The following is a 24,814-nucleotide window of genomic DNA, read 5'->3' as shown; positions in this document are numbered from 1 at the left end:
GGGAGCAGCTGCACGCGAATGGAGTACCAGTGAGCAAGCGACTAGCACGTGCCGGTCCACCGTTTGCTTCTGGCCATCTTAATTCCATCTATCATAGCAGCTGATACACAATGGCAATAAAATACCTCTTCTCTCAGATCAAAATCCAGCAGTTTCAGAGTGACCCAGATAGCTCCATCTTACCAATCAGCTCCAGCATGTATGTGGGGTCATAGAGAGATGATGCGCCAAGTGGCCACTTAGGTTCTGTGCTCACTGGGAGGCTGCCCAGAGCTTTTAAATTGAGAGCAGGTTCATGGTGGATTGCGAACCATTGTTTAACGCTAGAAAAAGAGAAGTCTCTAATTTGAAGGATAACTATATGAAACACACAGATATCAACTTAAAGATTAAAACTGATTGTCCTAGGCAAGGAGATATAAACATATAACTAGGATTGCAAGGTAAGGTAAAAACTGGATTTCAGGCAAAGCTATGTGTGAGCAAATAGAAAGAAGACAACGGAATTAATTTAAAGTAAAGAAGAAAGAGTGGAGTGGAAAAAGACAGAGTAATACAGAAAATGTATGGAGTCCTTCACATTTTTATGATAAACATATTCATTCCTGCTATTTTAAAAGATTGCTTTATTTTAGGTAAAAAGAGAGTAGCGATCCATAGTTGATTCTGTAAATTTTACTGATAGTCTAAACTCAGACAGATGATCCTATGGGTTCTTGGTGTTTGGAGTAATAATGGTGTTTTACTGTTCTTGACTGAAAATGAAAATCCCTGGTTGTAGATCACGGAGAAGCGGTAACTTCCTTTGTGTAGCAGTCTCTCTGTGCTTTGGCATGCTTCAGCCTGCAAACAGAGCCTATAGAAAATGTGAGGCAGCCTGGGTTGTAACGTGTAATAGAAATGAACGTGTCTAGGTTGCAACATTCCACGCATTCCTAACACTCCTCCTTGTGTGTGTCTGCCGTCTCTTCCTGTGACGGTTGGCATTCATCTCTGAGAGCTTCCCTTATGTGCAGTGCCTGAATAGGGATGCCTAAGAGAATACCTCCAAGTTTGGGAACCCAGAAATGCCAGAGGACAGTCAGCAAAGAAGCCGTGTGACTGCCATTTAAAAAAAAAAAAAAAGAAAAAGAAAAGAAAAGAAAAGAAACTCATTCATTTTCTAGAAATAACTCTGCAGTTATTCACATGTTTTATTGATCGTCTGTGACTCCTGGGCCACACCACTCCACCCGCCTCCCACACTGACCTTTCCAAGTGTGACTCAGGACTATGAGAGTATGGGGACATTGGCTTTCCAACTGAAGGATAACCTTGATGTGCTGTTGGCTTTATCAGTTAGCAGGCACATTGGTCTCTTGAGTGGCCTTGGAATTCTGCTTCTGTTCAGTGATCTTTCTTCCAAGCAGTTTTGTGGTTGTGTCATTTGGAGGATAGCTTCTTCACCAGAGGATGGACATTGTACATCTGTTGGCAGGAAATCTTAAGAGGGAATAGTTGTCACTCTTTAGGTACAAATATTAAGAAAACAAAGGTTGACTTTTCTTTTGTTTGTTTGTTTTGTTTTGTTTTGTTTTTCAAGACAGGGTTTCTCTGTGTAGTTTTGCGCCTTTCCTGGAACTCACTCTGTAGCCCAGGCTGACCTCGAACTCACAGAGATCCGCCTGCCTCTGCCTCCCAGTGCTGGGATTAAAGGCTGCGTCACCACCGCCTGGCGACTGTTTTCTTTTTACATTGTGCTACTCCACAATGCCTCCTGTGCCCAGGTCCACATGTGTCAGTTCCCATTGAATGAACCCATGGTGAATGGGAACTTACAAGACAGTGCCTATCAGGGATTACCTGATGTTCTGAATGCTGAGTCTGATTTGATCAAGGATCAGGATTCCCCCAACTCCTCAGGTTTTCTCCCAGGGAAACACACAGTATCCATGATGGCTTTCTCTATGTGTTGTGGCCTCGCCACCATGGAGGAGGATCTCCAGGCAGCTGCTGTACTTGTTGGGGGAAGATCTTGTCTTTGGCAGCTCTCTAAGTAATTTCCGGATATGCCAGCTAGTCTTGCCTTCTGTGAGGTTGTTTCTCTTCTTCCCTGATTTGTTTTGATTAAATCACTTGCTCAAACTTGGCTTTGTATTACTAGCTACTGGGCCAGCACGTTGGTCTGTGATCCCTGAGTGGGGATCCAGGAAGGAACTGTGTCACCCATTACACCCCAACAACTCCCTCCGAAGCCTTTGGAGCCCCGAGCACGTGGCCAGCTGTCGTGATGCCCAGCCCACACTGTGCTTTTGGAAACCAGCATCTTACCCAATGCAGCTGCTCTTACATTTACCTTCATGTGCCTTTTTTTTTTTTTAAAGCCTGAAATGATGCTTATTCATCTCAACAAGTATTTATGGGGCTCCATGTGCAAGGCAATGTGTAAGGCATGCTGGGCTCACAGCTGTGAGCTACACTTCTCCCTGGAGAGACTTCCTTTGGAGTGGGAAGTCGAGGAGCTACAATGTATTATTTATCAGGCCCAGTTCCAGGTGATGTGCTTAATTTTTCTCAACATATGAACGATTTGACATTTTCTCCAGAGGAAACAGACTCCAAACTCTGAATAGCTTGCACATTCATAACAAAGGCAAGGATGCAGATGTACATTCCCTCCTCATTCTGTCTTGGGTCCACCCACTAATGGAGTTTTCTGCCAGGCTGTGGAGTACTCTCCCAAGAGCTCCTGTGTTCCAGGAGGCCCCCAGCCCTCCTGGGCGAAAGTGGTTTTGGTGAATCTGTAGACTAGGTCTTCCTCCTTCCAGTAAGAACCCTCAGCACACATTGGCAATTGAGCATGTTAGCCTACAAGATGTTCTGAGGGCTCCCAGAGTCGAGACCCGTGCACCTCAGCATCATCTAAACTCGCTTAGCATGGAAATTTCAGTTTTCTCTTGTGTAAAAACTCAGGCAGATGTGAATCTTGATCAACTTTGCTTTGTGGCTGAAAGAGCAAGCATTTCCTTTCTGCCTGTGTTTGTGGCTTTTCCTTTTCTTAGCCCCTCTCCACGCCACTTGGAGAATAAGAGGCCTATGGGAAGTTAGAGGGCTTTGACTGTATTCCTCAAGGAAAGACCATCCACTCCAGGGAGTGTGTGTGTGTGTGTGTGTGTGTGTGTGTGTGGTGTGTACACACTCACATGCTGAGACAGAAGGGGAGAGAGGAATTGGTTTTTCTCTCTGGCTGACTTGACTGAAGAAAGTTTATAAATGGACCTTTCGGCTGGGTCTGGCTTGCTCCCCTCCATCTATCTAGCTGCCTGAGGAGCACTGAGGTAACTGGGTAGTTTGGAATCCTTTTTTTTTTTTTTTTTTGCTCCATAGTGTGCTAGCTATATGCTTGGAAAGTTTTGCAAAGTTTATATATTCTTTATGAGTTAAAAATGTAAGACGTTTTCTTCGGTCATAAGGAAATCTGTTTCCTTACCATTTTTTACTGGCTTTTTTTTTCTGCTTTCCTTGTTTCTCCTAAGAGCGTTGCCATGTTCATATATGAGAGAAATGCATGATTTCTTGTATGTCCTACACCAAGTAATGTGCTCAATTGAAAAGCTGTAAAGAAGGGCTGGAGAGGTACTCAGCAGTTAAGAGCACTGGCTGCCTTTCCAGGAGACCCAGGTTTAATTCTCAGCACCTACTTGGTGGCTCACAGCTGTTGATAACTCCAGTTCCAGGAGATCCAACCCTGCCCTGGCCTCTGTGGGCACTACATGCATGTGGTACACATACATAAATGCAGGCAAAATTAAAAAAAAAAAAAAAGATGTAAAAATGAGTTTGGAATCATTGAGAAGCTTCTGCCGTCTCTCTCCGGCATGAAGTGCACGTCACAACTCTTCCATGAATGGTGTTGCACATTGTGTTTTGTTGGACTTTAGGCTTTGCTTATGCATTTACTCAACCCACTACGGGTTTGTAAATATGTGAAAGCTTTTTTTTTTTCTAATTGACGTGAAAGTAAGGCCATTTTAAAGTGAACAATACGGTGACATTTCGAGCATTCGCGATGTGCAATACCCACCTTCAGCCTCGTTCGAAAGCTTTTCCCTTAGCCTCAAGTTCCTACTAAGCAGTCGATCCCGGCCCTGCTTCCCAAGCTCTGGCAATCATCAGTCTGCAGTCCGTCTGTAAGGATGCATCTGTCTTGATAGTTTGCATAAATGGAATAATATAGTGTGTGGCTTTTGGTGTCTGTCTTCTCTCACTTAATATTCTTGAAGGTTTTGCATTTCCTTCCTATCTTATGACTGAATAAAATCCCACTGTATGTACATGCCACAATTCATCTCTTCATAGACTGTTATTCTACCCCATGTAAGTAAAGCTGGTGTGGACCTGATTCTACAAGAGTTTACTTGAGGTAGCCATTTTCAATTCTCCTGGTTTATATACCTAGAGTTTAATTTTTGAATAACACACACACACTATTTTCCACAGTGACTAAACCACTTCATATTGCCATTAGCAATGCATAGGACTTTGATTCTGCACATTTTTACTCATAGTTATTTCTCTTTCTTTAATTGTACCTATTCTAGTGGGTATGAAATGACATCCTATTATGCTTTTGATTTCTATTACTTTAGTCTGGTGAGGTTGGACATCCTTCATGTGTTTGCTGAACAAATGTGATACGTTTTCTTGGAGAAATGTCTGCTTCCCTCCTTCGCCTAGTTTTTCATTTGATTGCCCTTCTGTTGTTGAGCGCACCGATACCTCGAATAAGCTCTGCATTCGGCACCCAAAAAATTCAGAACGAGGTCAAGAACACTCCCATAAAAGTGAACCAATGGCACATTGCAGCCTGAGCACACTGCATATCAAGTTGCAGGCGATGGTTAGGGGACCAAGCTGGGATGGTTCAGTCTTTAACATGGTTGGGGAGTCACGCTGTGCTCTTCTTGTATGCTTGCTTTGCGCTGACTCCTTGTAATGAAGTTTCCCCCGTCTCTGTTATACAGTGAGCCAAGCCAAGGGCATCACCTGCTCCCTTCTTCCTCCGACATTTGAACAAGCACTTCACGGTCCTTGACAACTTTCCTCTGTCACCCCTCCCTACCTACAAGATGTCTTGCATAATGAACTACCTGGGGGCAGGAACAACTGTTAAGTTTCTCTGTTTGACTCTCTAAGAAATAATTGGAGATGTCTTATGCATTATCTTTGCTTTCTTTTCAGAGATTTATGGAGAATAGCAGCATAATTGCTTGCTATAATGAACTGATCCAAATAGAACACGGGGAAGTTCGCTCACAGTTCAAATTACGGTATGTAGCAACATAAGACAATACATGAGGTTAACAATGCTCTAGAAAAATCTTAACTGTCAACAGGCCAGAGTACACAGGTTTATAACTGATGTCTGGGATTTTGAAACTGTGAGGCTGGCAGCCAATGGCAGTACGTTAACTGGAGCCCCTTGGGGTGATGAAATAAATTGAAAGCATGGCTTTTTTGACAATATCTTCTGCTATTTGTGGCATGTTAAAATCATAGCCTAGGAAGTCTGGCTCAAGTTTTATATAATTAGATTGAGATTAAGAGCCGCCTTTGAGAATCACTTTCAACTTCTGACTTCCAACTTCATAAATTCCTACTTGGGTTGTTATAGTCGGGGAAGCCAATAAGTACATTTGTTACACTAGCCACCATAATGGCTATGTGGCAATTTCATGAAGTCTGCCTGTGGCTTCGGTATGCATGGCGTATCATTGAGACACCAACTTTAGGTCTCTTGGTTTGTATGCAGTGCCTTCAGAGGTGGTTTCTCTCTGGCTCTCCATTCTGCATGGAGCTCGTCATGTGTCATCTCTACTTCTGGGCTCTCTTGGAATATCAGGGTCTTAGCACCCATCTAGTTTAGTCCAAGCTCTGTTCTGACTTGCCGCTAACACCTAATTTCTTCAGCCTGCCCTCTTCAAGCCGGAGAACATGAGTATACCTTTGGCCCTGGGGAAAGAGCAGTTTTATGGGCTTCCTGCTTCCTTCAGGGACATCTCTGCATGGCTTCTCTCTCTGGGCAACTAAGAGGCACCTCTTGGTACCTTGTGCCCAGTGTGAAGACCAAGAGAAGACCTCTCTACCATAATTATACTTTTAATCTTCATTACTTATTTTGTATCCAAATCTGACAGAGAATCTTTAAAGCTAATTCTTTCCAGTCCCTAGGAAACAGGATGATTGGCACAGAAGCAGGTGGCCCACGTCTGGGGAGTTGCTTTTGGTGACTACAGTGGCATAAGAAATGAAATGGTAGAGTAAGCAGTCAGTCTCTTAGATGGGAGTGTGGTGGTTTTTTTTTGTTTTTGTTTTTGGTGTGTGTGTGTGTGTGTGTGTGTGTGTGTGTGTGTGTGTGTGTGTGTGTGTTTTAAGAATGTTGATGCTGCCACCAAGCTTTTACTTTCTGGGACCCCCCTATGGTGGCAGAAGCAGATGATTCCAACAGGTTACCCCTTGACCTTCATGTGTGTCATGCCATGAGTGTGCATAACACACACACACACACACACACACACACACACACACACACACAAATATACAAATAGTAAGTAATAATAAATAAATAATTTTTTAAAAAGTAAAAGTATGTCAAGACAGTGGGGTTCTGATATGTGAGGAGTACTGAGAGCTCGGGGCCTTAAGGAATAACACCAAAGACATTTTGAATGTTTAAATAAATTAAATCCCTTGGTTTCATTTTATCTGTATGTTTATTTCAGGTAAGTTCACACAAATTTTCTAAAAAAAAAAAAAAAAAAAAAAAAACCAAAAAACCCTTCACTTTGCTTCAATAATTTATTCTTTTTAATAGTGTACATTAAGTGTATGTACTTCCTGGGAAGCTCTGTTGATTTTAATTGAGATTAAAACAACTTAGAACTTTGGATTTTGATGTTTTTGCAATAAATAAAAGGAGGAAAGAGATTTCATTGTGGTTTGATCCTTTGACTTTGTTTCTTACGCTAAAAGCAGGTGACCCATCATTTTGTCACTGTCACCAACAACCCCTCCTGCTAGTTTGAATCAGTGCTTCTGTATTCTTAGGACCAGAACATGTGATGGCCCCTGTTAGATGGTGCCCTAATCCAGATTCTGCAGAGATTCGGGCACTGGGGGTTCCTTCAGGGAGGCTTAGGACACCTTGAGCATGGTTAGTAGGACACAAGCAGGCCTGGAGGTCTGAAGCAGCCCTGCCAGCCCCGTCTTTAGGTCAATGTACTGATGGGATCTGCATAGACCAGGACGTGTGTGGGAGCACTCATGGTCTCATCATATCGTAACTGCAAGTTTCTCAGCTCCTAACAGTGTGGGCACTACAGCTGCTCATCTGCTCTCCCACAGGAACTGGCTGGGGGAGTTGGACCCATTGCTGGGGTCATAAGGGAACACTCATATTCTTCATGTAAATTAGCTTGGAACAGTGAATGGACTTAAGCCAGGAAGCAATGGCCCCAGGAAGCAGTGGCCCCAAGAAGCAGGGCTTCCCTCATTCTTGGATGCTCTTTCCTTCTCCACCTGTGATACTGTTGGTTTTCTGTCTTTCCCTCAGCCTTGCTTCAGTTCACTCTCTTTGGGGGGCTGGGGGTGCATGCACATTGCTTGAATCTCCCTGGACCTACAAAATTTAGACCCAGCAGACAGAGGACAATGATCTAGATAATGACCTTGCTCAAGCTCTTGAGAGCATTCAAGGACACGTAGAACATCTACCTACCTGTACCCCAAGGCAGACAAGCAACTATGGCATTTGTTAAAGACTGGGAAATGAGCTCTTTGTTATACAATGCCAGAATAATTATAGTCTAATTATGTAATACTTTCCCCTACAATTCCGCCCCCAGCTGCAGCTAAATATGTAGCATGCCTGTCATTCTGCAAGGACACAGCCTGCGTTGCAGGGTGCGACCAGCGTTGAAAGCTGGACACTTCAGTCCAGGACTTGGAGAACAGTGACTACCATCTATACTTTACAAAACAAACAAATCACCCAAGTCTGACCTAATTGAGCAAATGATGGGGTTTAACTGTAAACTTCCTCTGTGGAGAATACATTTTAGGGACATCAGACCTAATCCCTTCTGCGCACATTAGTTGAGTTCCTCTACTGAACCAAGTTCATGAATGGCAGTGTCCAGGATGAGCCAGGATAAATGGTGAGCATCATGTCGCTCTTCTAATGTTCTTGGGCTTTTTTTTTTTTTAAAAAAATCATGAAAAGTCCTTGTCACTAAAATAAAGACAGTGATTTATCCACCTAATAGGAGTTTATGATCATACAGTTCCAGTGTTTCTTCCCATTATTAGTGTAAGAGTTGGCACAGAAAAAATGTTTATTTTGCTTCAGACCTCAGGACAGCAGCAGTCTTCAATTTTAGAAAGGATCGGGGCCTGATGGGAGAAGGTCTGCCTTGTGGAGCACCACATCTCTCCTTATGGACACACATGCAGAGCCTTTATCTTCACGTGGGTCCTGTGCAGTGGCCGATGTGGTGCAGCTGTGGGCGCAGAGCTGTAAACACTTAACATAACTGTCCCTTCTCATCCTTGCCACCACCCATGACTGCCACCAAGCAGCAATCCCATGATTCCCCATGCCTGTTCTTCTGTCTGCCTGGATAATTGTGAGCCCCTGGTTGGATGTGAACTTGTGTTCAGAGTCTTCTTAAAAGCCATTGCCTTGCTTAATCCTACCCTTGTTTAAGGTGGTGTGTGAATGTATGTGCATGAGTGTGTGTGTGTGTGTGTGTGTGTGTGTGTGTGTGTGTGTGTGTGTGTGTGTTTGAGTAGAATTCAGATGAAATACCTTTCTAAGATATGTAGAACAGTACATATCCATCCCAGCCACAATTGACAAGAAAACATTGAGAGCCGGGAGTACCTTCCATGTGATCCCAGCTGCCTACCACCCTGGTTGCAGGGCTAGAGCACAATTGGGCATTCTACATGTGCACGTGTGTGCTTTACATCCCCTGTACCACTGTGCTGTGTATGGACCTTGTACCTATGACGGTGTCTTTTTCATCTGAACCTTTGAAACTCTTAAGGCACAGTATAAATGATTACATTACCCATTATCTTCTCTTCTGTTTCTTTTTTCCTCCCAATTTTCTAACCTCTAACCTTAAGGATAAAAATTAAGGACATCTGAGATGCAATTCATGGTTCCCAAGAACAGAAACTAATAAGGCTACAGTTTTCTGCCTGAAAAGTATGAATAATTAATACAAGCAATTAGGTTCCGTGGTTCTAGGAACATGACTCAAATTGACTGCCCCATTTTTTTCTGTGGGTTTACTTAAATAGAGCCATCAACCTAAAGAAGTTGAAAAGCCCAAATATCACAGCTGATCATTCATGGCGTGGTGGAGATAGGAAGGAGAATACACTGTTGTTCCTGTTCCTGACACTGTCCCTTCGTGTCAATGGGCAGTATTGGGATTTCCTGTGTCCTTTGGGCATTATATCTACTGAAGAGTTTAAGTTGTATGGATAATCAGGAATGTAAGGTTGAAAGCTCTTAGACTTATTTAAGAACTGCCTTGAGCACAGACAGAATGATCACGTCTGCAGCACCTGTTTGCACATTTGGTTGAGATGTACAGCTAACCTCCTGGAAAACCCCACGCCAGAGAGGAGCCTGACAAGATGTGTTCATTAGAACTTAATTACCCAGCTCTCAAAGTTGACAAATTAGCCTACGTGGAGTCTGTGTCTCCATGCATCACTTCTGAAAGGTAGTTAGTCTCTGGAACGGCTTTCCCATGGAGCTGAGTTCGATCTAGACCAGGTGTCTGTTTTGATAAAAGCCTGGCTCTTGCTTGCCCCTCAAGAGGCAGTGCAGTGATGACGGTGATAACAATCTCAGCATCCTCTTTGGATGCTTTGCTGATTTTATGGAATGTGTTTACAAACACTGGCGGCGGTGGCGGTGGTGGTGGTAGAGGTAGACAGTATGCAGTACACATTTATTGGGTGGGCAGTTGGAATAAAGAAATGACCTGCAGGGATGAGGATTGTCAGTGGCATTAGGTGAGTCCCATTCTCTGTCCCGCTGACCAGAGCATGGATGCTTGTCTTACCTACCCGTTTGCACGTAGCCTCATCTCTGCATCCATAGAAACAAGCATCATCCTTCGGTGGGCTGAGGTCCTTCTGCCTGCAGGCTGGTTGGCTTGCTGTGACGAGTCCCATTTGGATAGACTCAAGGGAGAAGATAGGTTACAATTAGTTTTTCTTTTCTTTGGAGGCTTCAGAGAACAAAGCACTATGACTCTGTGATCTTATGAGCAGTAATACCTACCACACTGTATTCTTCCGTATGTGGTCCCAGGTGCTTTGAGAAATGCCTGCATAAGTCATCCATTGCTTCAGCCGTTACAAAACCCCATGAAATACATATTCTTACAATAATTCTGTAGATGGGGAAAACAAGAACAAGCAAAACTGGAAGCTGCCCAGAATCCTGTAGCTGGGAAAACACAGTCCAATTTCACCCAGGGCACTGTCATTTTCTTAACAAATAGGTCAAAGTGGCAGCAAATTACACTCCCTCATGGTAGGAAAATAGCAGTGAAGAATTTTCCCTGCAAGAAGTAATATACATCCCATAAATCAACATTTTCCTTTTTTAAATTTTTTTTTCTTTGCACTGTGTAAGAAAACCTTCCCTGGGATTCTCTAAACAGTCCATCTAAATAGCAGGTGGTTGTTGTGTTGGCTAGTACAGAACTTAATGAATTTGGAGTTGTTTTCTATGGGGAAGCTAGTTAACTGAAAACCACAATTGGAGTCTGATTTCTAATATCTCAGATACACAGGGGAGGTCCGCACGGAAGGAGCCAGGTAGAAAGCTGTACAGGCGCAAAGAAACTGGACAAGGGGAGTTCGGAGCCACCTTCCACCCCTGCCTTTCTTCATCCCGGTGGGTGTGGCTGGCGGCCAAGTAGCGTTGCAAACCTAAGAAAAGGAAGACAAATGTTTCTCTCTGTGTTGCAAAAGGTTAGACTACCTCGAGGTTGTTTCGGGCCAGGCTAGGGTCTTCTAATTGATGGGAACGTGACCTTCTCCGTGACCATGACCGTGACCCTACTGCAGCGTTATACATTGTATTGAAATGTCAAGGCTTGAGGGAATGCCAGTCATTGGGTCGTGACAGCAACAGAATACATAGTGCCAGTGACTCCGGGGTCTGTACATGTTGCTAAATTAACAAAGTGCAGAGGATGTTTGTATGCAACTAACCCTCATCTTATGCCTCTTTCAGGGCCTGTAACTCAGTGTTTACAGCATTAGACCACTGTCACGAAGCCATAGAAATAACAAGTGATGATCATGTGATTCAGGTATGGGAAGACGCTCTTTGCATCATTAACACTAAAAAAGGAGCCTTTTGGCATTTATCCACCTCTTTATTTCAAATACTTTCCCATAATTTTCACATATTTGCACATTTTTTTGAAGAAAGGAAAATCAGTGTATGAGATGACTACTGATAAACTTAAGAACTGGCTATTCAAAGTAGAATAAAAGTTATTTTATAATTTATTATTTTTAAAGTGTATGTGTGTGCATGCGCACGCTCGTGTGTGTGTGTGTGTGTGTGTGTGTGTGTGTGTGTGTGTGTGTGTGTGTGAACATGTATGTGGGGGTGCCTGCTGTAGAATCCAGGAGAGGGTGTCTGAACCCCTGGAGCTTGAGTTATGGGCAGTTGTAAGCTGCCCAGTGTAGGTGCTGGGAACTGAGCCCAGGTCCTCTAGAAGAGCAGCCAGTGCTCTTAACCATTCTCTCTCTAGCTCCCATAGGAGAAACTTATTCAGATCAGAACCTGTTATTTCCTAGGTAGAGGTGGGAGAAAATTTGGGGCCATCTGTAAAGACAGTATTCACATAGGGTTGTTGAACAAATGCTTCTAAGTGGCTATGGGTGTAGAATACTTAAAAGAAACCATTCACCTGCCATTGGGGTTCTATTATAAAGCACTTTAATACTAATGCAATCTTTCTAAAGAAATGCATCTTTTACGTGCCGTAAAGAGTACTCTGAAATGTACCCAGTCTACTGATTAGTCCTGGCCTGACTCAACTGGTGTGCAGCGATCACTGAGGAGCTCTTGCTTTTATCAGTGACCAGCACACCACGGCCCCTGTGGCGTCGACCTCCTTTTGAACCCTCTGACGTCCCCACTGCGCACACAGGCATGCCTTGCTCATGTTTCCAGGGCCCACACCTCATCCCTATCATGAGCAGTTTCATTAAATAGTCTCCGCTCAGCTCTGTACCTTTGAAAGGCAGCTGAGGAATACGGAGACCTAGCAAAGGAGAGGACTGTATACAAGAAGCAAGCCGTGAGCGCTGGTGTCAAATTCCTTAGCCCTATTTCTGACTCCAAAGCCTGCCTGCCTGGCTTCATTTGGGGCTATATGTCAGACTATATTTGACTGTCCCTGGGAATAAAACCAGAGGCTTCTGGACATTGCTGGCTGTGTGTACACTTCCTACCCACTGCTCCGTATACGAAACCACACAGCAAGCTGGGCTCAAGCCCTGTGCTCACATGCAGACAGGGCCCTTCAGTTCTGCTCGTGAGGACGTGGGCTTTGCATCTCCCTACTCCATGGTGGGAAGCTGGGCTGTGATTCGGAACTGATTAGAAAGAAGTAGCCCTGCCTTCCCATGCCTTCTCCACCCTGAACAGGAACCGAGTCCTTCACCCCATGGCCACAATTTGTGCTTAGCAAACTTGAATCCCTGGGAGAAGTGAGGCGGTGATGTATCACATGACATACATCATCTCCCTCGCTCCAGTCTCTTCCGTGGACAGAAAGAAATAAGTGTGAGGCTAGCTGGTGCCCACACAGGGGAAGCCGCTGCACTGAAAGGGGATCTTGGATCCTGAAATAAGTTGTCCCAGCGAAAGGAAGGAAGGAAGGAAGGAAGGAAGGAAGGAAGGAAGGAAGGAAGGAAGGAAGGAGAAGCAGAACAGAGGATGTCACGTGGAGGGGACACTCAGCTGACCCTCACCTGGGTTTCAGGATGACACATCAAGAACACATATGTTATTGATTCACATCAGCGCCCCATCTCAGGGCACTGGAACAGATGGCCGTGTGCTGTGGGCATCGGTGATACACTTCAACTCTAGAAACAGCATCTTACCTATCAGTCTATCTGTCCCTGCCCCTCTACGCCTCCTTCCACGTGAACCATCTCTCTGCATTGGCTCTGAAAACATTCGCATGTGCTGCCCATGTGCCAGCACAGTTGTCAGCATTTTATACTCATTGATCTCTTTAAAACAACCCCGGGAGCCAGGGAGTGTTATTGCAGTTGAAAAACAAAAACAAAGAACAGAGAGAGGAGCAGAGAAATGGCGTCATCTTCTAATGGTTCCAAAGGGTTTGAGTTTAGGTGCATTGGCTCCGATCATGTCTGTTAGGCCTCTGAATTCTGAGGTTCTAGGATCCCCAATGTAAATAAGAACCATAACCATTACTCAGATTTACAGAATGGGAGAACAGAGTCCACACATATGACAATGTAGGAGACTATTGACAGATCAAGAAAAGTACCCATTTACCCAGTGGGTGTTTGCTGAAAATGTGTCTCCAAACACAGCTCTAGCCTTCATACTTGAGGATTTCAGTGTGCGATGAGAAAGACAAATTTCAAGTTCTATGTGATTCATTAGAATTAACTACACAGAAGTCTGTGGGAGCCCTTAGGAATGGCACCAACTCAGACTGAGCAAGGTCAAAGACGGCTTCCTGAAGGAAGAGGCACATTGGAGTTGGTGGGGGAGAAATGAGGGACAGAGAAGGTAAGGGAAAGCCTAGAGGGAGACCTGCTATCAGCTCAGCCATGATGGGAGTGATTCCTGCCATGCCCAAGGATAGCAGTGCCTGCCCCATGGAAGTGCCAGGCTGAGCGGGATCTGGAGGTCATGACGATTGGTGTCAGGACCTCCTCCCTCTCAGCCGCTCCCATAGTGTCTGATAGCCAGAGATTCCTCCACATCTCTTCAGCTCTTAGGGCTGATGGGTTCATAGAAGCTTTGCTCCCATGGGAATACCCTCCCCTGCTGCCCCGAGTGTCCCTGCATTACCCACTTCCTGATGGATTACCCTAGCCAAGAGGAGAGTGGGAATGGCTAGTGAGAATGTTTCTGAAGCAGCAGATGGATGGAAAATTTTCCCAAAGCCACTGTTGACCCAGGTGCAACGTGCTCACATCGGCCGCCACTTGTTCTCTCGGCGGCTGCGGCTGCTCATGTGGTGACTGTGATCTTTAAAAAGAAATTGGTGGAGAACTGGAGCCTGGGGCCAGATAGGGCAGTCGCTCCAACTCCCAGAAGCCCCTGCAGAAGTTTGCCAATGACCCTCTGAATCGGCTGACCTCTGAGCGCACCGCGGGCATCCTCTCTCCTTGCCCACCCTAAACCCAGCACTGAAAGAGCATGTCCTGGCCCTATAGGCTGACTGCATTTGTTATCCACATTAGGTCAAAGTGCTCCCAACCATAGCATCGATTGATAGATAGGGAAAGTGGAAAGGCACGTAACGACAGACAGCTGCTTTGCACAGTGTGACTAACAAGATGCAACTTGATGACTAGTATGTGTCGGCTTATTTGTCATTTAGTGATGCCCGGGGGGACCTTATATGTGCCAGGCAAGCACTGTGCCACCAAGCCACAAAACGAGCCATCTTCCTATTTCTGATTTCCTATGAGGGGTTCCTGATTTCATAAGGTGGTGGACAGCAAATAAGATCCGCCAGAGGCCAGGGCTATTAGCTGAGGGCTTCCTGCTCCTTTCCTGCTGAGATTTCTTTGCATCTCTCATAGAGGACCAGGATGTCAGGTGAATGAATAAACTGCCATATGTGTGAGGGTACTGCTCCTACCAGATGAAGGAGGAGGGGCCTGCAGCACCGCATTAGAGAGCATTGTCCGGGGGACCTTTGGCTCTGTGTACCTGTGTCCCCACAGCCTCCCTGTAGGGCACACTGATCTGTGACCCCTCCTCCTCACAGTATGTCAACCCTGCCTTTGAGAGGATGATGGGCTACCACAAAGGGGAACTTCTGGGGAAAGAGCTTGCTGACCTACCTAAGAGTGACAAGAACCGGGCAGACCTCCTGGACACCATCAATACGTGCATCAAGAAGGGAAAGGTGGGTGGAACCAACAGCTCGTCCACACTCCTCCCTTAGCGTCCCCCCTGCCCTCTGGATGTTTTAGTTTTTTATCTTTAAGACTGACTTCTTTGGTAGCATCAAAGTTCCGTGAAAGAACTTCAGTTTGCAGTTTGCAAAAGGAGTTGACGGGTTAATTGTTGATGCCAACATGATAATGCAGGAGCTGGTTGTTTTCTGACAGGTCACTTGACCCCTTGCATGGATATACCTCACCTATCCTAGCACTGCATCCCTAAGCAGGGTTCTACCCCCAGATAGCTGCTTTCCACTTTTGGGCTTCTTGGTATTTGGCGGGGCTGGAAGGACCTGATCTCCACACTGACTGGTAGGTAGGCCCTGTCGATTTAGTCGGCTATCTTCCGTCTTCCCACTGCTCTCTTTACTCCTGTAAACTATCCATGGGTAACTCTTCTTTCCCAGCCTTCCCTGCCCCAACCTCTGTACTTTTCTGCTTCCTCTGGGGGAGGTGACAGACAGGACAGTGGAGGTGAAAGAGATGTTTCCTGGGCAGTCGCTCTCCTCCCTCACAGCTGCAGCGACCTCTTGCTTCTTCTGAGGCATCTAATGCTTCTCCACAGGGTTTGGCTGTCTTCTTCTCTGCGCTGTGCAATCGTTAGCTTCATCTTCACTGGAGATGGGATCACTAGCTGGGGTAGAATAAATCTGGACTATAAGAATGTCCAAATTACTTGTAAAATCAGATCTATTGGACTTAAAAATGAAACAGGATATTGTAAACTACTCCATTTTTTTTTTTTGCCAAAATAACCCAGCCACATGTAGCAAACACTCTTTATTCACTTCATATACAAGAGAGAGCAAAATATGGCCACAGGGAACCTCAGTTTCAGTGTTATCTACACCCTTCCAGAAACAGTGGAGAAAACTCCCCACCCTGAGGCTTCCTGCCTCTTTATTCCGGCCTAGTTCCCAGGGTCCTGTGGCAGCAGGAATATTACCCTTCCCTTGGTACCATCTTATGGAAACTGCAAGGGACCATAGTGACTCTTGCGGGGGAGGCCCCTAGGACCCCAGAGAGCTGACGTACTTCGAGAAGGATAAAAGAATTACACAGTTATGAACAGATCCTTTGTGTCCCTGTGTGGACAAGGTAGTCGGACTCTCTGAGCCTCAGTTTACCCATCTGTAAGTGAAGAATGATAATATCAGGCCCACAGGTTGTGGTGAAGATTTTGAGACTGGCTACTGAACTCTGACAATGGTGGCACCCTGAGGGAACTCCAGCTGGTGTGTATAGCCAGCTGTCCTGGAACTCAGGATGGGCAACTTGGTGGTGTACATGCTGGCCTGGTGCTCTTACACTTGGAAATTGTGATCTTGATAACGTTGTTGTGGGTACAACCGTACAGCAGTTTGGTGACGTGCAATGGAAGGCCGTGGGAAGTGCTGACTCGGCATGTAAAGACGCAGTGGGGGAGCAGATGTGGCCTCGACAGAAGGATCTCAAGAGCTCTCTTTGTCCATGTAGGAGTGGCAGGGGGTTTACTATGCCAGACGGAAATCCGGGGACAGCATCCAACAGCACGTGAAGATCACCCCAGTGATTGGCCAAGGAGGGTGAGAGCAACCTCTTCCCATCTCTCTGCTGCAGATAAGGACTCAGGCCCTCGGGGGGCATCGTCTGGCACGCTGAAATGCCACTGTAAGGCATAGGACAGCACGCACAATAGCATTTGCCCTGTCTGACGTGGCCAGCAGCCATCTCCAGACATGGTTTCCCTCTGCCCCGACCCCTGTCTCCTGTTCATGGTCTTTCATGTGGCATCAGCCTTTTCTCCAGCTATCCACCTGCTCATGAATTGGCCCCATTGTCCCCGACACCTCTCAGGGTCTCTGGCTGTCCTTCCCCTCGGCAAGTGAACAGCGGCCAGCACTACTGGCTTCTGCCCTCAGCCTACGGGTGCCGACCTTCTCTCTTTGAGGCCCCAGTTTGTTCCATATTGACTCTGAGCTCATGTGAGGTGGGCCAGATGGGACCCCTAACTATATCCCACTGATGAGCCTTGCAACCAGTATGAAGGTCAATGCTACCTAGTGGTTTGACCTTATAAGGGTGATGTGTGACATATTGGTGAAGAAAAAAGATAGTGGTTACCAGGAACCAGATAACCATGTCACATGTAGTTCCCAGGACCAGCTGAGTTAATTTCAGATCATTATGGGATTAGAAAACCAGCCGACTCCACAAGATCGCCCATCTATTCTAAGGTTGTTTCTCTCCAGTTTTCCTTGCTGGATTAGTTTGGAAATTGTTCTCTGGTCACTTAAGAGGCCACAGCCTAGTGCTGCTTCTGCATCTCCTCTCTGGCTGGCTTCTGGAGTCTGTGGGTCCCGACAGGCTCCTAAACAAGGCTTGTCCACCATGGAGACAGGCTGCCTGCTCCTGGACACTAGCTCAGCTTAGCAATCCCAACAGCGGCAGAGGCTGTCACATTGTCCTTATGGCCACCCTTAGACTGTCTTCTTGGGAAAAGGACACACAAGTCCTTTTCTGTGTGTTTGACTAGAATGGTGGGTCTTCAGAGTGGAGGCGACATGCTCTTGCCTGATCAATCTCTATCAGAATAATTTTTTTTTCCTGATTTTTCAGATGAGGGAAAGACTTCCTTTTATCCAGACATGATTTTGTGTGTGTTTTTTTCCCCTAATTGTAGACAGTGAGCTCTCAGAGGCAATGCCGATTAAAAATAGGGACATTTTTACCCCTCCTGGCTGAGTGATGTTCATACGATAGGACCCATGAGTGCTTTCCCATGCTCTCGTCAGAGAATCCTCCAGGGTAAAGCGAACCAGGAAGAAGGAAGACACAGGGAGGAAGGGGTGCTCAGAGGCATCTGGGGTGTGCACTCCTAAATCCTGTACTTCACTAGCTTTACTCTCAGGTGAAAATCTGCCTCGAGCTGACCTGCATGGGCTGGGGCACCGGGCATCTTTTGTCCTACCTCCCTTGTGATAATGAGCAAGACCACAGGCTAAGTTCCTGGACTCAGTTCATGACTTTTTAATCAGAGGATTTTTCCCCCCTCTGGCTGAAAAACAAACGAACAAAACAAAACAAAAATGCCATCCTTCTGATGAACCGCAGCGTGCAGAGCAGTAGGATTAAAAGACCACCACCAGTGTCGTCATTACAGTGAACCGTAGTGTGCCACACAGGATGTTTAAAAGAGAAACAGCAACCAGTGAAATGCGGTCCCTGTCCCAATGAGTCTTTTTGCTTTTCACGTAGGCAATGAAATATTGGGGCCAGCAGCATTAGAGCCGACGTCCGGCGATAGCCTGTCAGTCTCTCCCGAAGAGATCCAGCAGTCAGGCAGCTGTCGGGGAGGAAGGGGTGGCCACACCAGCTGGGGTGGCAGGGAGGCCAGGCTTCTGGAGGAGAAGGAGGTTTCGTGGCCAGGCCTGCACGGGGAAGGGCCTGGAGCTCAGCTTTGTCATGTCCGTGTGCTGCCTGCCTCACTGCATCCGCCCTCTTCCTGACTAATCCCTGGTTGTTTATGTTATCAGGAAAATTAGGCATTTTGTGTCCCTCAAGAAGCTGTGTTGCGCCAGTGACAGTAACAAACAGGTACGGTATTCGGTGTCCTCTGCCGCCTGTCAGCTTGCCCGTGCGTCACTCTCCCCCATTCTCTGCTTGTCTTTCCTTCTCCATAGTTTCCTGTAATTGCTGTCGAAGGTGTGTCGGGAGAGACCTCTGGCAGGCATTTTTTTTTTTTTTTAAATCCTGTTCTCCACCAGCCTGTCTCACTTTGTTAGGAGGGCGCTTTGGTTATGCTGTGCCTCACGGCTCTCTCCAGGCTAGTACGTTTTATGGGGACATAAGATTCTTCCTCAAAACCAAAAAGGAAAGGAAAAAAAAAATGTTCCATTTCCTATCTTCATTTCTTAAACAAATGAAAAGTATCTATGCATGTGAGCATTCACTCCTCCAGCTCGCAGCCAAAATAAGAACCGTTCCAAATTAGTACTGTGATTTTTTTTTCCCCCTGACATTACATCATGGAGAGCAGTCCGTGCATTTTGAGTGCTGTCTTCTGAAGCGACAGAAACTTAGCAAGTTTTCAGTTTTAAGAATGTTTTAAGGGAGCTGGGCGGTGGTGGCGCACGCCTTTAATCCCAGCCCTTAGGAGGCAGAGGCAGGAGGATCTCTGTGAGTTCGAGGCCAGCCTCGGCTACAAAGTGAGTTCTAGGAAAGGCGCAAAACTAACAGAGAAATCCTGTCTCGGAAAAAAAAAAAAAGGGAGAGAAGAATGTTTTAAGGGAGTTTTATAATGTGACAGTATTGTGTGAAGAATTTTTATGAGATTTATATTTTTACTATTTGATCATATAGTTTCTATCTCATACCTTATAATTTGTGGACTATGACGTATGAAATAAATATGGTTATTAATGAGCTACTTTTAATGCATAAAATATGACGTTTGACTTTGGCTTTCAAAGAAGGGACAAGTGTCTCTTAGGAATTTCGAAGGCACCTGGGGTATAACCCATCCTTTCCTCACAGAGTGGGGACAATGAGGGGAAGGATGAGGTGTGGCCAAGTGAGGAGCTAAGCAGGCAGGCAGCAAGACAGAAGCCCCCAGGGCTCCTCTTAGAGAGGGGCAAAGGAGCTGAATCATGTGACCTTCATGGAGCCCCAGATGTCAAAAGTATCTGTGATATATGCTTAGTTCATAAGATTGAGTCCAACCCAAAATGTGTCCTTCCCCACTGAGAACCTAATCAGGGTCAGGAATGACTCTGTTAATAGCACACAGCCTTGGAAAGGAAGTGAATGGATTGTCACAGGGAAAAAGCACCATCAGACAGCCACACTGAGGCACATTAGGAGGAAGAATGAGGTTGGCATGGGAGGCGATAAGCAGAGGGAGAGGGACATGTAATCCTGGTGTGTCCCCTTAGAGATGGACTTCCATATACATGTGAAGAGGTGCAGGCCACCATTTTCAGCCTCTGGACCCCCAGAGGGGACAGGGCGACTTAGTCCCATCCGTTCTCAGGCCAGAAACTAAGCAGGGACAACTGATGTCCAAAATCCAGCATGCTCTTCTCCCACAGAAGCTGTGGCAGAGGTTCCAGGTCAGGCTCTATGCAACGTCAAGGTCAGCTCATGGCCTTGCCTTTTAGCAAGGGATGGAGCTGAAAGTCAGGCAGGTCCCATCTCTCCTCCTCACGCCGCTCTTTCCTGTCTTTCTCATCTAGTGAAGCGATTTCCAGTGCCCCTATTATCAGTCCCTGTATCTCCACATCGCCCAGTTCTACTGGTCCTTCACGGCTCAGCCCAAGAATCATGAGGTAGCCCTGTCTTCCCAGACCCCCAAAGCCCCGTTCTGGCTTTGTCTCCCTCCGCATTGTCGTGGCTGTCATTGTACTCAATGGCCTTCCCCTCTCCAGCAGCGTCGCAGGCTTTGTGTGCCCAGCTGCCAGCACATAGGTAGGCCTGGGGCTGTTGGTTAACTTGGGGGCAGTGGAGTATCCCAGTCCTGGCCTCCTGTGAACCCTGCCTGCCGCCCACAGGGAGCGGGCAGGCCATTAGCATAGGATGCCAGGACACGGAGGCTGCCTCTCCTCTGCAGCTCTAAATAGAAACCCCTTTGCCACCATGAATCAGTTGCTGTTCTGAGCAGAGTGAAAACACAGAGCTTGGATCTCCTGAGCCATTGACGTCACCTAATGGTGCTGCACAGGCCTAAGAGACTCTTAGATTTTCCAGTAATAAAGCAACTTGTCCCTCTGGCTGGCTACAGTACTTTTCTTTATCCCCAAAGAAGACTGAAGCCATGGAGATGGCTCCGGGCCGGGGAGGGCTCTGAGGGCAGAGCAGACTGTCTGCAGGCATTCGTTCTGAGGTGCTGCTTCTGGGGTCCAGTCCTGACATCAGAGTCAACCCATGGGCTCCCATTTGAACAGGGAATGGAGCCGTGTACCAGGCAGTTCACTTCTGGTCATGCTTGTCCAGCTGCAAAGATTCTTTTTTCATCTCTGAGCCCTGAGCTTTCTGCCAAGAGGCTGGGAAGCTCAGCGAGATGTGTCTGCCACACGTGCCTGCTCCCTTCACATAGGCTGTCCCCAGAGCCTCACCAGACATGTGTTCATCACGGGCACCCAGAAGCCAGGTAAACCGATTAAACAAAGTGTAGCCCAGAGGGAGAGAAACTTAAACTGGATAGGTACCAAACCCCAGGTCTGGGGAGGCTGGAGAAGGTATCTGTTGGGGCATGGAGGACCTGGGCCTTCAATGCCTCCAGTATTGACTGTCTGACTCTTTACAAGAAGGTATTTGCTGACTTCAGTTCTAGAAGATAATTTTCTTCCCTGCATTTCCCACTTGCTTCGAGCATTCACAGCTTAGGTTTCCCAGACAATTCTCAGACTTACCCAGTCCCACAGACGTTGGACATCCTTTATCTTCATGTCACCCCTGCATCCTGTCTCAGAGTCTTTTTCTACTGCCACATAAAGCATCTAAAACTCTAAGTCCCTTAATTCATTCTCACAAGGTCAGACTCCAAATAAGAAACCATGGGTAGAACTACAGGAATCCAGCCCTGCACAGCCAGGGCCCAGGCAGATTTGAATGGGGGTGGGGGGTGGGGCGTGGAAGCCATCACCCTGCCAGCTGTTCCTGAACTGGCCCAGGGCCTGGCCTTGAGGCAGGAAGCCTGTTGGAAGCAGAGGGGCCTCTTCACTGCTGGTTCTCCACACCTGAGTGCTTGCTCGCTCCTCTCAGTCTCGACTGGGAAAATATGGTGAATGTGAATAAGATTGCAAAAGTCGGTGTGCTTGAATCCGCGGGGAGAAAGCATTGGAAGCCAGCGTGAGGGAGGACAGGGCGGCAGTGTGCAGTATCTATCCATCAGTCTTCTTGCAGCAATATGACACATGGGGCCATGGAGGAGCCACTGGGGAGGGGCCATTGTCTCCCGTCCCACAAGGATGTAATTTCCTTAAAGAGTCAGGGAGCAGAGCTCTCTGGAGAGACACTCCACAGTGGGTATTTGTGAGGAGGGGGAGGAAAAAAGCAGCCAGGCTCCGAGGAAACGTTCCGGCTAATCAACCATCCAGGTTGGCCGTTGATGGAATCCGGAAGGCAGCCACTCTGGCCCAATGTTACACAGTGCTTCGCAGAACTAGACAGTGGGGTCCCTACTTCTAGAACCCCCTCAGCCCCCACCTCCACCTCCCTTTGCGGAAGAACTCTTGTTTCCACTCACCTGACCTCGGGATGGAGAGCAGCTATTGAAACCCCTTTAAGCTGGGCCACTTGGGAAACCTCAGCACTTCTACTACAATGAGACACCAGCCTGGGTACTCATGCTGGGGGACACAGTGTCAACAACACATCATCTTAGCCATAGCTCCCTCGAGAACAGTGGGGCCAGCAACGAGAGCTGAGGCGGCCAAGCCTATGATGATAAAAACCTTACTTTGAGGTACAGATGGGGGGGTGGGGGTTGGACATTGCTAGAACTGTGAAGTCAGAATGTCCTCTAGGGTGGCCCCAGCACCCTCTTATTTGAGATCTAATGGCAAAGGTGACTGGCTTCAAGGCTCAGGGGCAGCAACTAGCCCTGGCTGATGGCTGACTGATCACCGGTCCAAGAACAGAGTCTGTGCTGGGTTTAAAAGTCAAAAGGACTGTCTTGAGTACGGACTTCACCCTCCAGGCCTCCGCCTGCCAAACAGACTCCATGTTGAGTTTGACCCTTATATGAAGCCGTTAATGTCTCATGAGGCATTACAAACAATATCTGCATATTCTTCAAGGTGCACGCCCAAGTGTGACTCCATACAGCTGAGGAAAGAAGGCTACCGTAACTTCAGTGGCCTCTGCGAGTGGCCACGCCCATTTAGGAGTGAGCTCTCTGTCACTGGTCTGCTACCCCGAGGCAGAGTTTAGATGTACGTGACTTGCAGCAAGCAGGTGTCCTGAAATAGTTGTTGACATGTTTGGGGAAAAAGCCACTAAATCAACAAAATGACCCACATTTTTCCATTTAGCGGCCGTATATATTTATTTATATGAAACTATTTGAGGAAAGGCCTCTGATATTGGAACAGCACATTGTGAGCACCAAATGGAGTGCCTGGTAGCTGGAGGTGCTGAGGGCACCAGGCACAGAACAGGGAAGGGGCACACAGACGGGACAGTGGGGGCACTGTGGTTGCACCTGCAGGATTGTGGGCATGGAAGGTCTTGGCTCTGAGAGAAAAGTGTCTGGTGGTGGTGGTGGCTGATAAGGCTGGTTGTGACAGACTTTGTGAGGCTCCATAGTCTGATGCCGAGAGAGTACATCGCCTAGCCAAGGGGAGGGTAACCTGAAGACACCCGAGGACCTCCACTGAGGACACTCGGGAGGTCACTGTTCAGGTAACAGTAGACCAGCATTATGGGATTAATCCACAGAGTCTATTTCATGATCCAAGGAATTTATATGGGGGTTAACTCACAACCACGGGAGATTTATCATAGGGTCTGGGAAAGCTGAGCTACATCCCACTCTGAACAGCTTGGTCCCAGATCTCAGCATTCCAAAACCACGAGGTAGCCAAGAGAGAGGGCATGCATGCATCCCCGGTCTTAAGGGTCCTCGGTGGCCCCACCCCAGGGGCGGGTACCTCAAGGTCATAGGCAGGTGTACCAACTACAGCTGCCTCACTAGGGGCGGGGCTTCAGGGCCCAGCTCACACAGCTGTCCATTACACCAGTAGACGTCAGGGCAGCTCAGGCCTTGTGGCTGGCAAAGCAGTGTTGACTGCTTTGAACATTGAGGGGGTTCCTTTGCCCCCTCTGTTCTTTCTTCATGACCTCTCTGTCACGTCACTAGATGTTTACAGGGCACTTGGACAGTGGTGGAAGATGAAGGGAAAAAAATCAGAGAAGGAACTGTGAGTCTGAGCTGGGAACTACGTTTTGCCTCTGTGAGAACCCATACGTGCCCTTCCCAGTAACACCATGCTCCAGCAAGGAGGCTCCTCAAGGTGAGCCTTGGTAATGGAGGCTGAAGCAGAGGGAAAAGTTAATGTGCCCTACGAGAGGTGAGACAGGTTGGGAATGGGTGTGATAGATGTAAGTCAACGGGTTTTGTAAAAGTTAATGTTCTCTGTTTCTCTCTCGTGTGTTTAAGCGAGCAAGAGTTAAGAGGCTGTGGTGGTGTTTGGGGAAGTCTTGGCTCTGAAATTTAACTTAAATTTCAAGGACTGCACTTTTATTTGGTATGTATCATCTGAACCATTATAAATTTCTACCAATTCCCTCAACCTGAAGAGAAGTTGGTCTTTATTAAGAAACCATTTGAATACAGATTTAAGCACAGACATTAGGAACAAGATTGGGAAGGGGCAGAGACAGAGAGACCAACTGACCCACAAGGTAAGGACCAGTGTTGGCTTCTCAAAGCAGTGGCTAAGACCTGAAAATCTGAGTTTTGTTCACTGACTTTTTATATAATGTATGGAAGCTTGTATTCTTGAAAAGCAGCAGCCAGTAACCAGCCTGCCAAGAGTCCTTCCCCTTCACAGGAAGGACCTGCTAAGGTCTGGACGTGCTACTC

At 46.8% G+C, this 24,814-nt stretch overlaps 1 protein-coding gene across 8 annotated transcripts in view; it reads left to right on the top strand.

Moving 5' to 3' along the window:
• Positions 1-24,814, top strand: part of Pde8b (phosphodiesterase 8B) — a 227,246-nt gene that overhangs the window by 150,808 nt on the left and 51,624 nt on the right. For 4 of the 8 annotated variants that reach the window (XM_016000316.3, XM_016000315.3, XM_016000313.3 and 1 more), the window contains exons 6-10: positions 5,221-5,309; positions 11,306-11,384; positions 15,072-15,212; positions 16,726-16,814; positions 18,765-18,825. In XM_016000316.3, coding sequence (XP_015855802.1) covers positions 5,221-5,309; positions 11,306-11,384; positions 15,072-15,212; positions 16,726-16,814; positions 18,765-18,825 — 459 coding nt within the window. The remainder of the gene's footprint in view (positions 1-5,220; positions 5,310-11,305; positions 11,385-15,071; positions 15,213-16,725; positions 16,815-18,764; positions 18,826-24,814) is intronic. The other 4 variants (XM_076552078.1, XM_016000314.3, XM_042261646.2 and 1 more) reach the window with 2 other exon arrangements.

The sequence above is a fragment of the Peromyscus maniculatus genome, chromosome 15 (assembly GCF_049852395.1).
Source record: "Peromyscus maniculatus bairdii isolate BWxNUB_F1_BW_parent chromosome 15, HU_Pman_BW_mat_3.1, whole genome shotgun sequence".
NCBI classification, from domain to species: Eukaryota; Metazoa; Chordata; class Mammalia; order Rodentia; family Cricetidae; genus Peromyscus; species Peromyscus maniculatus.
The sequence above is the reverse complement of the archived record's forward strand: the minus strand, read 5'-3'. Positions and strand labels throughout refer to the sequence as shown.